Below are 16,616 nucleotides of genomic sequence, written 5' to 3'. Positions count from 1 at the left end.
TGTAAAATTATTTTTAGGGTGTTCTTTGGAAGAAAAAAAAAAAAGTCTTTATCAAAGTCTCACCTTGATGAAAACAGAGTCTTTCAGTAGTGTTCTTTGTATATACTTGTACTACCTGAATAGGTTTTCTTGGATTTTGTTCTTTGTACATCTATTAATTATTATAATTATAATCTTGAAGTTGCAGAAAAGAAACCCCCGAATGAAAACAAAACACACAAAGAACAACACCAGGAATCAGGAGGGGGGGAGAAAGGATGACATTTTAGCAGCTCCCTGTGTGGAAAATGTCTTAATTTGGAGAAGCTTCCTTTCTATCTGTTTACTGTAAATCTAATATTTAAAAATAACATGTACCTTGAATGTATTAGAGTTGCATTTTGGATTTGTTTACTTGTTGCTCAAGCATTTTAGGTGAAAGTTAATGTACTTAATAATCCGTTATATCCAATGAAATAATCTTAAATTCATCTGTGATGTATAGAAGTTACTCTGACATGATCAGCACTTTAGCTGTTTGAGGATTTCACTCTTTACTCTTTTCTGAAGTTTGTTGCAAGGTCGGTAGGAAAAGCTAAGAAAGGTCATTTGCTACAGTGAAATCTTGGCTAAGTATTCGCTTCACTTGAGCATTCGAGTCGCTTCAAAGACTGCACAAAGTTAGTTAATGTGCAACTCTAGGTAAACAGTTAGAGTACACATGAGGTCCCAAGTCAATCTTTGAGTTTAGGGTAGAAGGACAAGTGTAACAGCAGTATAATCTTACTACATATTCTTCTTTGATATTTCACTAATACACTGAAGTCAGCTTGTGTTGTTGGTCACAAGTTGAAGTGGTGATAAATGAATATAATAAATAGACAAAATAAACAAATAATAGCTGATAAAGTGAGGTTTCTTTAGTACTAATCATTCAGTGATTGCTGGGTAAACTTTAATACTGCTTTAACAAATGATTAACTTTTTGTACTAGTGAAAAGCAAGAGAATTAAGGCAGTAAAACCCTGAAGAAATTTAAAATTCAGTATTTCTCTAAGAGCCAAATAAAAAAAGATTTTTCTATTAGCAGTATCAACGCTTAAGTTCACAGGTGTTCCTGAAAAGACTGGCACAGAGGCGCTGATATTGTGAGATAAATGTGTTATAGTGCAGGTCTATTAAAGTCACTCAAAATAAATTAACGATGCAGATGGGAAACTTTTCATTAAAAACTGACTAATCATGTCACTGCATCCCCTCCCACTTCTTCCCACAGACAGCAGAAGGGTCTCTCTCCTTCTGGCTGGGTGGCTTTGCTCATGTTTTTAACACATGTGACCCAACGTGGGAAATGGGACATGCAGAAATGGAGCACAGACACTATCATGCCACACGTTATTCCTTTATTACTGTAGTTACAGCTTTGTTTATTGCCCTCAACACAATCACACTTTAATCAGTAATTTAATCGGTAAATCCACATTTATTATAGAGTTTAATCTTCCTAGAAAGTGGTCATAAAGATGGTTACCAGCATTTGTTGTCTATAAAACTGATTTGTCAGCTTTTTAATTAGTTTTCAGCATTTGGAGGGCTGCTGTAACACAATTTGACACAGAACATCTGATCATCTCAAACATTTTAGCCTAAACTTACACAAAAAACTGAGTATTTATTTATTCAACCAGATGCCAGTTTATGGGAGCACATCAAGCTAAAAATGTAATGGAATTTGATAAAGATACATCCATCCTGCAAAGAATGGGAACTATTATCATTTACATTATGTGGATAGGTGGGTAGGGAGGCAGGTAGATGAAAGGATGAATGTATAAAGAATCCTTGCGAGCCAAAAGCTCAGTTGCTCTTAAATGTTCAGTTTCAGATAGTTTATTTTTTCTAATATTAGTTCTATGTGATTTCATAGAGTTGGTACATGCAACCAAAAATTTAACTAAAACCAGTAGACGAAGTCTCAGTACAATATAAATAACAAAGCCATGACAGTAGAGTCCAAGCCAGAAGCTGGAAATAGCACTATATGTCATATTTCCTGAGATAGGTGTTGATTCAACTTGGCCACTTTTGAGGCTGCAGTTTGTGCTGGTGAGAAATTATATTATGTTATAAAAAGGAAATTCCTTTCTTTTTTATAAAATCTGCAGATGTTTTTTGTGGTTCATCCATCTATCCAGGCATCCATTCATGTTCTTGTTGTTTATCCAGTTGAGGATCATAGGGTTGCTGGAGCTTATCCCGACTGTCACACGGTGAAAGGCGGGATACACCCTGGACAGGCTTGCAAAGCCAATGCATAGTCATAGTGGCCAATTTAAACTTGCCAGTTAATCTAACAGACATGTCTGGACTGTGGGAGGCAGCTAGGGTACCTGCCAGGAACCTTTGCAGGTATGTGGAGAACATACAAACTCCCCACCCAAAGGCTCAGGCAGCTGGTTGATTCAAATCCAGAACCTTCTTGCTCTGAGCCCGCCTCTTGCTCGTCTGACCAAACTAAATGATCCAGTGAGTGGGTGATGAGGGCGGTTATGTTGTGACAGCGGAAAACAGGTCTGACTGGCCTGAAACTGGGAGGCACCCATCGCGTATTTAATACAGGACGTGCCTCTTTGTACACACGGTGACGACAGATGTGCTAACCAACAAGCACCTTTTATATCAGTCATGAAAGGGCATTCAGGGGGTGACGAGACATTTAAAACCATTTTTTTTAAAAAATTGTAAATAAATTGTCTGACAATTTACAAAAGGAAACTTTTCCGTGTTGCAGTTAAAATCTACTAACAGTTTGTTTCTTTATCTTTTTCAAAGATTAGATTTTTACATGACACTCTTTCTGTGATTATGCTGTTTCTGTGAAAGGTGTTTGTAGCTCTTCAGTAAGAAAGTGCCAGAGAATGAATAACCAGTTTTTGGTTTCATTGTTTGCTTTCTTACATTTTTACCTTTCATCTATGTCTCACCGGCTAGATCACATTTTCAATCAGTTGGTTCTTAAACACAGGAGGCCTTGTGTGCTTTTGTGCATTAGTACACTCACACATACAAACACACCTGAAGTGTCATACTTGGATATCAGCAGAGTGTGTGATGCATAACAAAGACCCGCACAGAAAGACCCGTATGATTGTACTATCGCAGTCCTTTCACATATTTTCCCACCTTGAGCATTTCTTTTATGTATTTAATGTTTCACCACTTTCACCTCTGTCATATATTAAAATGGTGACAAATAGAGTTTACAGATTTTGTTCTGTAATTTTGTGTTCACGGACATACATGCGTGCATGTAGTGTAGTACAGCCTCGCTGTACTGAGGCTGTAAACTATCAAACCAGTTTCCTTACATTCCACCTCCATGCCAAAAAACATTTTTGTTTCCAAACAAACCTTTACAAGCCTGTTGCCTGCTGACGTTATTCAGTAGAAGGGTGTAAGCGCAACTGAAACCTGTTGTTATCTGTTGTGTGGTTCTACTGTAGTCAGTTTTCTTTGTTTCTGTCTCCTCGCGCACTGACATATATATCTGGGTGTCTCCCATTTCTTCTCTTCTGCGCAGCACTCCACCCTGTGGATGGATATTAATAACAATTTCTTTACTACTACATTATTGATTTTGCTTTCATCCTCTTGGACAAAACACTGGCATACATGTGTTTTCCCATCTGTACAACAGTTTTATCTTTGAGTCTGAACACAGTTTACCAACACAATACAAAAAGACTTGCACATGAGTTGATGTGCGAGATGTGCTCTAGCTCCACTTCCAGGAGTTTGACATCTTTGTTTTTCAGCTGTCAGAAAAACATGCTGGCATTGATTAAAGAAATTTACAATCTTGAAGGCATATGATTCCAGGGAATTGAAAAATTTGGAATACATTTTCAGCTAGAGCTTGTTTTTGACTAGTGTCATTACTCCACCCTGAAATGTAGGAGTTAAAGGATTTGCATTAGTAGATTTGGGCATAAGGCAAATTCAAAGGACTGGTGCACCTGAAACTTCATCTGTGTTACAACTGCAGACATATACCACACAACAGTCTGTATTAATCCCTGGTAGTAGTGTAGTGCTAATCCAGCAGGCTAGCATAACAGGTCTGCAATGCTAGCCTGCTGACCCTCAATCAGCAGAAGCTAATAAAAGCTCAGATTTAGTTACCTCCAATTGTGGTTTATTATAAGGTGTAAGAGAATTACAGGAAGGGCATTGGGGGACTGAGTATTACAAATGGCTTCTGTTATGAGGTATTTGAGTTGGTCTCAAATGTTCCATCATGCCTCATTATTCCACTTTCTGTTGAGTGTCACAGACTGCTGCTTCCTTTGTACTGAAGCCTTGTGTCTTGTTCTGATCTGCAGAGCAGTGCCACAGTGGTGCAAGAGAAGGCAGAAGTGGAGGCAGCCAAGGGTGTAGCAGAGGGCCAAGCAGGACGTCTGACTCAAGAAGTCGAGAGACTCCGCAGACGGGCGCAGGAGCTGGAAAATGAGGTGGCCAAACTAAACCGAATTATTGACGAAGCCAAGCTGCAGGAGAGCAGGCTGGGGGATAAAGTTGGTCGACTGGAGGTAAGGGGTGGAGTTCCAGAGTTGCAACTATTATTAGTTTTGTTCTACACAGTTCTTGTAGCATCATTATATTTATACTAAATGACAGTCTCATATGCAACATTGTCCATTTAACAGAGAGAGAAAAAGCAACTTGAAGAATCTCTATCTGAAATTAAGGAGCAAGAAGAGGAGATGTCACGTGCAAACAGAGCTTTGACCATCCGACTTGAGGATGTGCAAGTAAGATTAGTAACACTTCACTGTGTTAGATAATACAGTTGCAAATACACAACTTGACACATTTGTTATTGTGTCATTCTGCAGAGAAACTTCACCAAACTCAGCAATGAACACAAGGATTTGGAGGAGAGGTTTCAAGAAGAGAGAAATCAGAAGGAGCAGTTAAAGAGCATGAAGAATGACATAGAGGATGAAAGGAGGCTGCTGGATCGTACAGTGGAAAAACTTCAGAAGGAGGTGAGTCTCTGAGTGTTTGTTTATTCACTAATTCACTTATTCACACTGATCTGAATGAATTTCACACCGAATGTCTGCTTTTGTTATGCAGAGAATAGAATTTTAGATTATGCAAACAAGATGGAGGCCGTGTGCTTACTCAGTTTGACCTTTGTTACAAAAATTATTTTCCAGACTCATTCCTAAAGCAGAGTAACCAAGAAAACTTTGATAAAAAAACCCTTTTATTTAGAAGAGCGATGTTGACTCATTTTTAACATGCAGTCCTCATCAAATTACTTAATCTTAGCGATGGATATCCCTAGTATAGTCATCTCAGGCACATGATTCATAGCTAAAAACCATAGTTTTGAAGAGTGAATGAAGTGATGGGCTGCATCAGGGCCCAGTATTAGATTAAGATGGATTATTATGAACTGTGAGTCATCTAAAGCTACCTTGAGGGTTCAATAATAAAAGGTGTATAAAGGGTCCTGTTTAAAGGAGGCTTTCCAGAAGAATGTATTATTTTTTTGAGATGGTTCATGTTATATAATAACTCTATAAAAGGAGTCCAGTCCAGTGTGCGAACAAATGATAAAATACTATCAAACTTGCATCTGAACCACATCATTATCTTTAAAATTCCCTACTTTTTCATAACATCTTGCTTTCTTTTGCCTCTTCCGTCCCTGTCACCGCGCCTTCAGATGAATGACATCGTGGAGGCATCCCAGTCGTCCACTCGCGAGCTTCAGGAGCAGATTGATATTTATAAGGAGAAGAACCGCCGGGAGCTGGCAGAGCTGCAGAAGCTTCTCAAAGAGCGAGGACAGGAGTTGGAGAAGTACCTGGTGACTACCAAAACCCTACAAAATGAGGTAAACACAATAAGAAGAAACGACACAGTGGCCAGATCAAGGCTGTTATCAGTCAGCCTATCTGAGCAATTTCATGCAGACCAGCACATTAATGAGCTATTGTTCTGAATCAGCCAGTTTGAGCACTCCTACCAACATCAATCTTTACTTTCAGAGAGTGATGTCAGCACTTAGGTATTTCTGCTCCCCGCTGCCCTTTCAAACCCAAAGCATAATATTAAAGTGAAAGAATTTAGCCAATTCAAGTAATAGAAAAGCTCTGTTTGTGTGTGACCCCTTGGCATTGTCTTTAGTCGTGCAGTTTATCATTGTCAGCTCTTTGGAATGTGAAGAATGTTTTTGATGAAAAAGAATCATTTATGTTGAAATGAGCTTGCCTTAAGTTGTTTTATTTATACATAAAATATTTATTTAGGGAGGTAGGGCAGTTAAGATTTTCTTTTTGGTGACCTCTGAAACAGTTTGGTCCTGGAGAAATGTCACAATGTGTGACGCAAAACCTGTGTATAACATCAGTGAGTAATGCAGATAATGGTACATAGATCACTGGGCTAAGATTTTGTGTTTTATCTGCAATTCTGGTAGATCATTTGTGCGAGACATTGTGTGTAAAGTTATGATTATATACCTGATTAGCAGTGAGTTTAAACCTTTTGAGAGAATAAAAATTTGACACTTTCCTGTATTAGTGAATGTGTGAAAAAGTGTAAACACAGCAAAAAGAATACTCAGTGGTACCATGTAGAGGTAATGAAATCTAGTTCTGGAAAGTGAATATTGTTTTTGTTGTTTGCTTTAGTAACATTCACACAGGGGAGGGTTCTGTACACATTTCTCCTGACTGCACAGTGAGGTAGAACTTGTTGGAACTAATGTGCCAGTACAGGAAGAAAAGATGATGACTGTAAACAATGCTGATTTCAAAAATGGCTGTTTGCTAATAGGTCTTGAGGTAGGAAATGTATTAAACATGCTTGCTAGTCCTTAAGGATACACTCAGTGTCCCAGAGCTCTAACGCTGTAAACAAAGCAGTGCCTGTTTATAATGAAAACTCCACGGGTACCTTTAAAAAGAGGTATTGGCAGACTCTGCCTTAATTTTTTTCTTGAAACCACAAGAGGCTGCCTTTCAAAAAAAGAAAGAAAAAAAGACAGGCCTTTTTTATGTGAACTGTTCTCTGAAACCTGTAGTCATTAGTTGCAGGCTTTTTTTCACATGTATAACAGGCCAGCCTTTAGTTTTACTGATTTGCTGATCTGGGCGAACATGCAGCTCTACATTGCATGTCTGTCTGTATGTGCAATGTGGTTGTGAGCAGAGTTCATTTGTCAAGATAAGGTCAGTGTCCAGGCTTTTCCTTTTTTTTCTGTCAGCATCCATGCTATGATATCTTTATCCTGCTGGTGCACAGGAAGAGGAGGATGTTAGCGCTGTGAAATCATTGTTGTGAAAGCTGTGCTGGCTGATTCACATCCTCCTCCTCCACTTACCTTTCCCAAGAAATTCAGTGCTATGGCCTGCTTCATTTAGTCCACATTTTCCAGCTGTTCTCAAATGTTCCAATAGTCTCTACCATATGAAGTGTAGGCTACATACATCCACCTTCTTTACTTGAATTATCGAGTGAGCATCTTGTACGTATAAATCTCTTTTTAGAAGCCGACTATGAAGACAGCCTGAAGTTAGAAGTTTTACTCCACAGATTTTGTAATTGCATAAATTTCAAAATAAGATCCAATAAAAGATGCACAACTATCCAGTTATACTTCTAACAATGCAGTGCCTTACTTAAAGTATTGCTCAGATCATTACATGAATAACCACATAACAATTTTACACTAATGGACAAATATCTGTTGTGGGAGTAAAAACAGGGCAGATGATGAATTTCCATTGTCTTAGCATTAAGCAGTGAGGGCAGTTTTCCAGCTGTGAGGGGCACTGCAGCTGAGGGAAACACTTACTGTGCTGGATGCATTAGTCACCCAGGGGAGTGTATATTATATCATATTAATACTATCGCTAAACAGCAACTAACTGTTGCTCATCACTTCAGCAGTAAAACTTGATAAGATTAAAGTTGATGCTGAAAAAGATAATGTCACTATTTTAAAAGTGCTCAAATGTTCAAGGACCAGAAATAAAATGTATGTCATAAGATCATAGTGAAATATATAAATGCTTTTGGTTTTAGTTGTTGCGCCGGGAGGAGGAAGTGCGACAGTCTCAGAGGGAGCGAGATGAGGCCTTGGTCAAGGAGAATACGCTAGAGAAAAGAGTTCGTGATCTTGAAGCTGAGGCTGAGAAAAACACCTTGTCTAAAGAGGAAAAATCCAGACACGTCAAACTCATGGAGGTACACAAGCTACTAATGACTGCTTTGTTACATTATTGCAAAAGACCAGAAGTATCATTTCAACATTTTTTACTTTAAAAGTTTTTTTTTAAAGGCAAATCTTAATTTCGCACAATCTTGTGTGAAGATTTACAGAGAGCAGTGATGGCAAAACACACTCTTCATAAAGATGTAACTGCTTCACTTTGCAGGAGAGGATTGCTCAGCTGGAAATGAACCTTGAAGAGGAGCGTCAAAGTGGAGACAATCTGATGGACAGGATAGACCGAGGAAGAGAGCAGGTGAAACACACTAACACTCAACACGTTTTCATCATCAGTGTTCACCTGTCCGTACACACACAGACGTGTCTCTGTTTTATGTCAGCCTGTAAATGAGTTCTAGATCTCCTGTCGCTTTGTCTTCCATTTCTAACATCATGATTGCAACCACTAATCTCTAAATGAAAAGGGACATTTGACCTCCATATAACAGCTTCAGGTCTCAGATGTGTCCTTAAAGAGTTGATGTGTGTGATTCTTGTGCAGGTTCATGGGTTTTTTCAAGTGTCTGTGTCTTTACATGTAATATCAGTACTCAAAAATTCTCTCTTTCTTTCTGGTCTGGATAAAGTGGATGGGTTATTGCTTTGTAAGATGATCTTGCATAATCATTCAGGTTGGCAGCTCGCCAGCATGGTCTAGGAGTGTCTATCCAATTTTCATGCATCAGCCACAAAAGACCCTTCTTAATGCACCGCCTGAGCCAAAATATGCAAGTTGCCAAATGTCTCAAGTTTTCAGGTTGCGGAGTGCACTTGGAAATTATGCTTCAGTAACTTTGGCTTGAGAACAAATCTCATTCTTGTGCTAGAAGTCAGATTTTTTTTTTCCCGTCCTTGCAAGCAAATGCTCCAGTTTTCCTTCCACTGTGATAAAACTGCTGACAGAGACACTGTGAAGTAAGATTTAGATAAAGTGCATGTACTTTTAACACTTGTTTGTCCATAGGGGAGATCTTAATAATCAGAGGGAGGAAGCTGGCTCTGGAGTTTAAAAAAATACCACAAAACTATGGAGCCACAGATAGTTCTTTTTTTTTTCTTTCTTTTTTTAACAACTATTGGGGCCGAAGGGGGGCTTTTAAGATTTGGCTTTGGGAAAAATTCCCTTCACGTACTTTGAAGTTGTAACCAAAATTTTAAATAAAGTGAGTAGCGACATCAAGAGAGCCCCAGTGCAATTCATGAGAGTATTTAAACCTGCATAAATGGTCCCCCCTTTTAAAAAATCTTTGCAGAGAGGAAAGAGTGGCATTGTGACAAAGTGGCATTGGTTCAGCATGAGGCTGAGGTCGGTTGTCAAGGCAACACTCGAGCTTTGTGGCAAGAGTGGAATAGGTTGAGTGCCAGCAGTGTGTGTGTGTGTGTGTGTGTGTGTGTGTGTGCGTGCGGGTATGTGCTGGTGCATGTGCTCAAATGTCTGTGGGGAGGAGAGAGAGGTGGGTGCAGGGCTATGGGGTGGAGGGCTGGTGCGGTTGCAGCGGAGGCAGCAGGAAGAACACCTGCGTCTCTCCTGGCACCAGGTGCTCCTCTCCTGTCTAAATGAGAGTAATCTCCCCTCTACTCTCCTGCCGTCTCTCACAAAGCAGATTAGTTTCGCTGTATGTTCCAGTCTGCTGATTCAGCTCCCTCAAGCACTGTGCTGGGTGCACCAGTTATAGAGGCCATCGTTCATCAGAGCAGCCCACTGTCACCCACTAATTGGCATAAAATATCACCAATTCTCAGCTCCTCTCACAAAGAGCCATCACTGCTGTATTGATTAGTTTTCATTCGCCCCTTTTCTTTTGAACTAGGTTATCACTGAACAGTCAGGCCTCTCTGAGTCGATCCAATATCCACTGAGGTGATGTGTGATGACAGCAGTACTGAAGGAATAGTTTTAGAAATTGTGCTAATCACTGTTTTCTTTAGTGTCAGATGATATTATCTGTACAGGTCTTATATCTGTGTTTGTAAGATATAATAATATCAGCATTAAACACAGAAACAATACAAGTTGAATTTATTCATCGTATTGATTCATTTACAACAACTCTCTTTCTTTAAAAAAAAAAAAACATATATATGTGTTCATTCAAAACATAATACACCAGTCACAGACTGAGATTCATTAAAGTTTGTTCATTGTGGCGAGATTTTTTTTTTAAATAAATATATTTCTGCATACAAACAATTTAGAAGAGTTTTTAGCACTCAAGCTGCTGTCAGACAGTGCTGCTGAACCGGGAGTAAGGATGTGCTCATGGACTCATCACAGCCACCAGACTACTGTCAAAAAACAGTCATCTTACTTTAATTCTCAGTCAGATGTGCTAAAGTCTCACACCCAGTACTGTGTTCTCTGAGGTACCATTAGTGCTTTTGTCGATTGAGTTTGATGGATTTACACAGGATTCATAACTTATGACATATTTAAAAAAAAAAAAAAGGCCTTTCCACATAAAGGGTGCATGACTTGCAGACCTGTCTTTGCTAACCTCTTAACAACCTTCTGCAAGTCAGACATTTATGTTAATGTTTGTTAAAGGTTTATTCACACATAGTTACAACAATGACGAAAGTGCCACAGTAATAGTGATATTTGCCATACATGCATTTACCTGCATTTTTAGCAACAACGGTTGGCATCATACACCCTGCTGAATTAAGTGAAAACGACACATTTATGTTTAAATCTCTTACTCCTTGTGATCCCATCATCACAACAGTGTGTGAGTGTGTGTGTGTGAGTGTGTGTGCTGCAGCTGCCCCCGCCACTGAGGCTCAGAAAGTGAGATCTCTCTCCTCGATTGGGAACACGAAAAATGCATCATAGACAAATGTTTTAATCTTATTGCAAATTAGGAACAGCTGATGAGATAAAACATCATTATGTGTGTGTTATTGCTGTTTAGGGCATTCTCTGGTGAGCTGAGCAACTCACAAAGATACATAAGAGGTGTGAACAGTCCTAATTTTGTGTGCAGCTATCTGTCATTTTTGTCTGCCTGCAGTTAAAATGTTTCTAGGTCCACCCAAATAAGGTTCAGGTAACAACTTCTACCAAAAAGTTACCATAATGTTGATTTAAAACTGGCAGGTTTGAAAGGGGCTTTAGCTTAGCATAAAAACTGAACATGGTTGAGATGGTGGATCTGTGTCCAGCATCTCAACCCTTGGCTATATTACTAAAATTCTCGATACAAACAAAACTACTTTGTTTGAATGGTTAAAATAAGTGTTGGAGGGGGATTTTGTCTCCAGGGGACAAATCCAGGCTCAATGTTTCCTTTTGCTGTTGTTTTCCGTAAGTTGCTTACTGTTGGCTGTTGCTGTTGGCTTTATATTTAAGTTAATCCTCGCTTATCAACTTGTTAAACACTAATACCTTCTGTACTATCTGAAAGCCCACACAGACATATTCTTTACAGTAGTATGTCTCAGATGACGTGGGTTTGGCTCAAGGGGAGCCCAGGTGTGCCATGGGATTTGTGTCAGCCAAATATTAGTTGAGCTGCACTAAAAATGAGTGACGTATAAATTTACCATAATGGCACACATCAATTTTTGATGATGTGAAACTGATCACCAAGTTGTAGAGTAACCCACACAAAACTTCTTAAAGGAAAACAAACTGACAGAAGAAACTAATGCTTGATGTCAGGTTAGAGCGACAAGTTGCCAAGCAAGCTGAAGAGGCACCTGGAAACCAGACAATCCTTTAAACAGAAACTCTGCTTTATTCAAAGATCACCAGATCACAATGAAGAGTAGCAGGTCTGTTGGATTGAGTGAAAGTGTCTGATAACGAGAAGGTGTGAATGCAGTGGAGCTTATTGCAAAGCGAAAAATATGCCTTTATCGGTCAGTAATATCAGGGGATTTGATGATATTTCAGATGAAACAGAGGCCATTCTGTGTTTCTATGAATACAGGTATTGACGTTTTGACTCTTGCGTCATAGAAACTACTGTCAGCTATCTGTTAGGTTTTTGGGTTTTTTTTTGTTTTGTCTTTTTTTTTGTACTACAACCTTGTGTCTCTGACAGTTTGGCATCACAATCACAATAAAAGGGTGGAATGCAGTCAAGCAAGAAAATCCTGCTCACCAATTAAGCAGAGCTCACACAGCATTAACTTTTCTATTGTTTAGCATTTTGGCTCAGTAGGTGTTACGTGGGTTTCTGCTGTGAGTCAGTGTCTGATCATAACTATTGTCAGACTGTGTGGGACTGTAGCGATGACAGTGTCTGGACTCGGCTTGACAGGTGGAGCAGATGAGGAATGAACTCCTGCAGGAGAGGGCTAGCAGACAGGACCTGGAGTGTGACAAGATTGCTCTGGAGAGACAGGTACACACTCCTGTCTGGAGGATAACAGCTACAGACTCAGTCCAAAACACACACTCATTTCATTTGTCTTTTCATCACATTCATTTGATTGTGTCCATTTCCATCATTTTATTATCTGTACACAGACATGATTATGGTTTATACCATAATCACAGACATGATTATGGTATAAACATACATTTGTCAAACACATCAATGGTTTTCTCTCCCCACCCTCTCTAGAATAAGGATCTGAAGGCCAGAGTGAGTCATCTAGAAGGCTCCCAGAAGTCCAACAGAGAGGGCCAGGTACCTCAGCTGGAGGAGCGCATACATGAGCTGGAGGAGAGGCTGGAGGCGGAGGAGAGGTGAGATGGGAACTCCAACTGGGAATAGAGCTGAGGGGTGCTGTGGTTGAGGTGATGGAAGAGGAAACGGTGAGAGTTTAGTTTAAAGCTTCAGATGAAAGTGTATACCTGAACACGTGGATTTAGGACACAGAGTCAGAAAGTTGGAGCTTATCTAAATGTTTAGTTTAGTTTGCACTGGGAGATCGTCTGACTCTGGGTGATCAAACATATTAAAGAATTTGATCAGCTCGTAGGTCTTTGCATCATAAAATGTACGCTGGTCTGAATTATTAGCTCATGTTTATGTTTAGTGATGCATCGCCTGTGTTTCAGGGAGCGCGCTAACATGCAGCTGGTGAACCGCAGGCTGGAGAGGAAGGTAAAAGAGATGATGATGCAAGTTGAGGAAGAACATCAATCAATGCAAGATCAAAAGGACCAAGTATGTAACCCTTACCTTCATGCCCACTCTAACAGTCATTAAACTCTCTTTGCTTTGACTTAGACAAATGTCAAGACTAATAATTTATTAGGCACGTAAGAAAAATAAAATAAAATTTGATCTTAGTAGAACTCTTTTAACTCTAGACATGTTTTTTTTTTTTTTTCCCCCTTCGTGAAGTTAAATCTGCGTCTGAAGGCGCTGAAGAGACAGATGGACGAGGCCGAGGAGGAGATTGACCGACTTGAGCACAGCAAGAAGAAGCTGCAGAGAGACTTCGATGAGCAGCAGGAGGCCAATGAGCAGCTCCAGAGTCAGCTCAAAGCTCTGCGAAGCGAGTTGAGGTAAAAGCACAAACCAACATCTGTCATCATCAGCACACAGAGCAGTGCTTTAAAAGTGGTAAATATAAAATGCAGGCATTCTCAGTACTGAGGCTCAGTGTTGGTAGTAATCAGTTACAAAGTATTACTCGTTACAGGCAGCTGAGGCTCAGGAGGCTGAGCTGGGGGTCTTTTTGGGCTCCTTCCTGCATGTTGACGTGCCTTTGGGCAAGAGTAGAGTGCTTAAAATACTCATTTAGACTTCACACGCTCTACATAAATACCAGACCATTTACCATTATTGTACCTGAAATGAATTAGATTACAGTTACTAATTAAATAATTATGCCACTTGAGTTAAGTTGGTGGGCTCCTGCAGGTCATTGAAGGGTCTTAAAAAGTCTGAAATTAAAATTTGATGTAGGAATTTAATTTGTAGATGGTCAGGTTACGTTTGCTTATTTTTTTAAAGACCTACAGTAACAATGGTGAACACTCCTGTTAAATATGAAGTTGGTGTTTGTACAAGTCAGAGGTGTGTTTCAGGCAGTTTTTTCTGCTCTCAGATCTTTATGATGTCACACAGAGATGCATAATGTAATAATCTCACAGAAGCTCCACCTTGCCCCTGTTCAAACCTTTAGTTTATGAGGTGCAAGGAGGAGGAGCTCACACTCAGACAGAGGATGGATTTAGGGCCTGCAAATAATGCAGAGCTGCTCTGTTCACACACATTATAACAAGAACACTCTTAATAGTTTTGTTTGTTTTTGTTTGTTCAGACGCAAGAACTCGCCTGCTTCGCTGCTCAGCAATCTGGATGACGACGAAGACGATGACATCAGCACCGACGGGGAGACGTACTTCAGCTCTTCCTCGGGGTACAAGCGCTCTTCGAGTCAGGACAACCTCTTATCGACCTTCTCTTTATAAACAAACTCTGAGGCTGGAAATAAAGCTGCTTTATGTGCAACACTGTCACACCAAACGGCTGGAGAGCTGTGCCATGTGCTCCTGTAAACACTGAGCTATCTGTGTGAATATTAAGACTTTCCAGCTAGGTGAGATGAATAAAATCCTCACTTCAGCAGCTTCAACGTCCATGAATTCACTCAGTATTATTAGAGCAGCTCTTTGATTAATTGGTGAAATCACAAAGGCAATGATGTTTTGTCCTGTCCAGTGAAAATTTTTGTAAATACGGTTTTAAAATGTTCATTTTATATTCCTGCGTTAAGCCCCATCTTCCAACATTGTTCTTTCTACTCTGAGTGGATCTTCCTTTAATGGGTTAAACATGCTTGTCAATGATTATTCCAGCATTGAATGAATGCACTGTAAACAAATGAAACCTGTACTGCCTTTGTAACCGATATCCAGTTTTGACCCCTTCCTTTTTAATCTAATAGGTCACATTTACACACAGTATCTGAATATACATTTTATTTTTATCATTGAGTTAAATGCAAAATATTTCCTTTTTTTTTTTTTTTTTTATAATTGATTGGAAATCAAGGGTATATGAAGTGAAATGTGCCAGGATGTTTTTTTGTTTTGTTTTTTTAAGTTATTTGTAGCTATAAATACAAAATCTCCTCTCAGTAAGAGTTTTTTTAGGGAACAGTAAATGAGGGACTTTGTACACATTCATTTTTATACAGTTTTATATAATCTAATGAGCAGTAAAATGATAAGTTTGTAATCAACATTCATCATGCAGGTTTCTTTTGATATTAGTGACATCACAGTGTTACTCACACATCTTCTGGTAGATGCTTTTCTGTCTTAACATGATTCTTCTAGCATCTCCAAACAAAGCTGCACACATTAAAGCTGTTTTATACTGGAAACGCTTTGATTTAAAACATGTTTAAACTCGTACCTGTCTGTGATGAGCTGTGCCCGCTGTGTACATCAGCAGTGCCTGTAAGGACCACATGAGGACCTTATGTGTCCTCCTTGGACCGAATCAGGGAATTTCTTCAGATAAACTGACAATCAATGTTTTGCTGCACTGTGATGATTTGCACTCTGTGAGAGGGAGAGTGGATGAGCGAGACAAATTCCTGCCACTACCTCTCTCTGTACACAACATAAATCCTGCTGAGGCTAAAATAAACTTCATTTCAGTTACTCTCACCTGTTTTTTGCTTGGTGCAGACTTCCTGACAACTAATCCTCTCAAGACACATTTTCTTTTAGACATTTTTTTAAAGAATATTTTGTGCATCACGTTCTTTTTAAGTTTAAGTTTCTAGTTAAAACTTCTCCCCCTCCTCTCAGTCTAAGTCCACTTGAGGGTTCAGATATGAAAATTAGGCTGGTCTTTACTGTGCCATAGCTGTGGTGATGAATGTTTCTAGGTTTCATATTTCACACAGAAACTTGCCCTCTTTGTTTAAGAAGTATGCTGTCATCTTGCACAATGAAGCTAAAAAAAACCCAAAACATTTTAGATACTAGCAGAAGGAAACGAATAAAAAACAGTGCAGTTTACAATAAAGCGCCACATGCGCTGATACTGTGAGGTGAAAAAATTTACATGTACAACAGTGATAACACTATGCAAGCAAGTAGTGCAAATTGCATCCATAAATGATATATACACTGTAAAATGCATGTTTGAGAAGAGGAGCATTTAATACTCCAGAATAAATGTGTTTCTAAGAATAGGAAGGTTTTGGCAGCACCTTCATTCTGTTTTAACCATTCTCTTGCAGATTTTCTGCCGTTCTTAGGATCATTGTCCTGTTGCATGACCTGATTTCAGTCAGACTTTGCCTGCTGGACAGATGGTCTCACATGGAGCTCACGGTCCGCTCTGACTGTGCGGTGTCCAGGTCCCATGACTACAAAACGAGCCCAAATCATCACCCTTCCACCACCGTGCTTGACGGCTGTTAT

General features: G+C 39.4%; 1 protein-coding gene across 2 annotated transcripts in view; it reads left to right on the top strand.

The window, feature by feature from the left end:
- The window catches only part of cgnl1 (cingulin-like 1), a 32,230-nt gene extending 16,379 nt beyond the window's left edge, over positions 1-15,851 (top strand). Inside the window, exons 9-19 of one of the 2 annotated variants that reach the window (XM_063475991.1) lie at positions 4,362-4,568; positions 4,686-4,790; positions 4,875-5,027; positions 5,717-5,887; positions 8,083-8,244; positions 8,436-8,525; positions 12,535-12,618; positions 12,841-12,965; positions 13,281-13,389; positions 13,570-13,733; positions 14,495-15,851. In XM_063475991.1, coding sequence (XP_063332061.1) covers positions 4,362-4,568; positions 4,686-4,790; positions 4,875-5,027; positions 5,717-5,887; positions 8,083-8,244; positions 8,436-8,525; positions 12,535-12,618; positions 12,841-12,965; positions 13,281-13,389; positions 13,570-13,733; positions 14,495-14,645 — 1,521 coding nt within the window. In that variant the 3' untranslated portion in view covers positions 14,646-15,851. The remainder of the gene's footprint in view (positions 1-4,361; positions 4,569-4,685; positions 4,791-4,874; positions 5,028-5,716; positions 5,888-8,082; positions 8,245-8,435; positions 8,526-12,534; positions 12,619-12,840; positions 12,966-13,280; positions 13,390-13,569; positions 13,734-14,494) is intronic. The other variant, XM_063476001.1, reaches the window with a different exon arrangement.
- Positions 15,852-16,616: the final 765 nt, after the last annotated feature.

This window comes from Pelmatolapia mariae, linkage group LG1, assembly GCF_036321145.2.
Source record: "Pelmatolapia mariae isolate MD_Pm_ZW linkage group LG1, Pm_UMD_F_2, whole genome shotgun sequence".
Classification (NCBI taxonomy): domain Eukaryota; kingdom Metazoa; phylum Chordata; class Actinopteri; order Cichliformes; family Cichlidae; genus Pelmatolapia; species Pelmatolapia mariae.
This window is presented reverse-complemented; position numbering and strand designations above follow the sequence as displayed.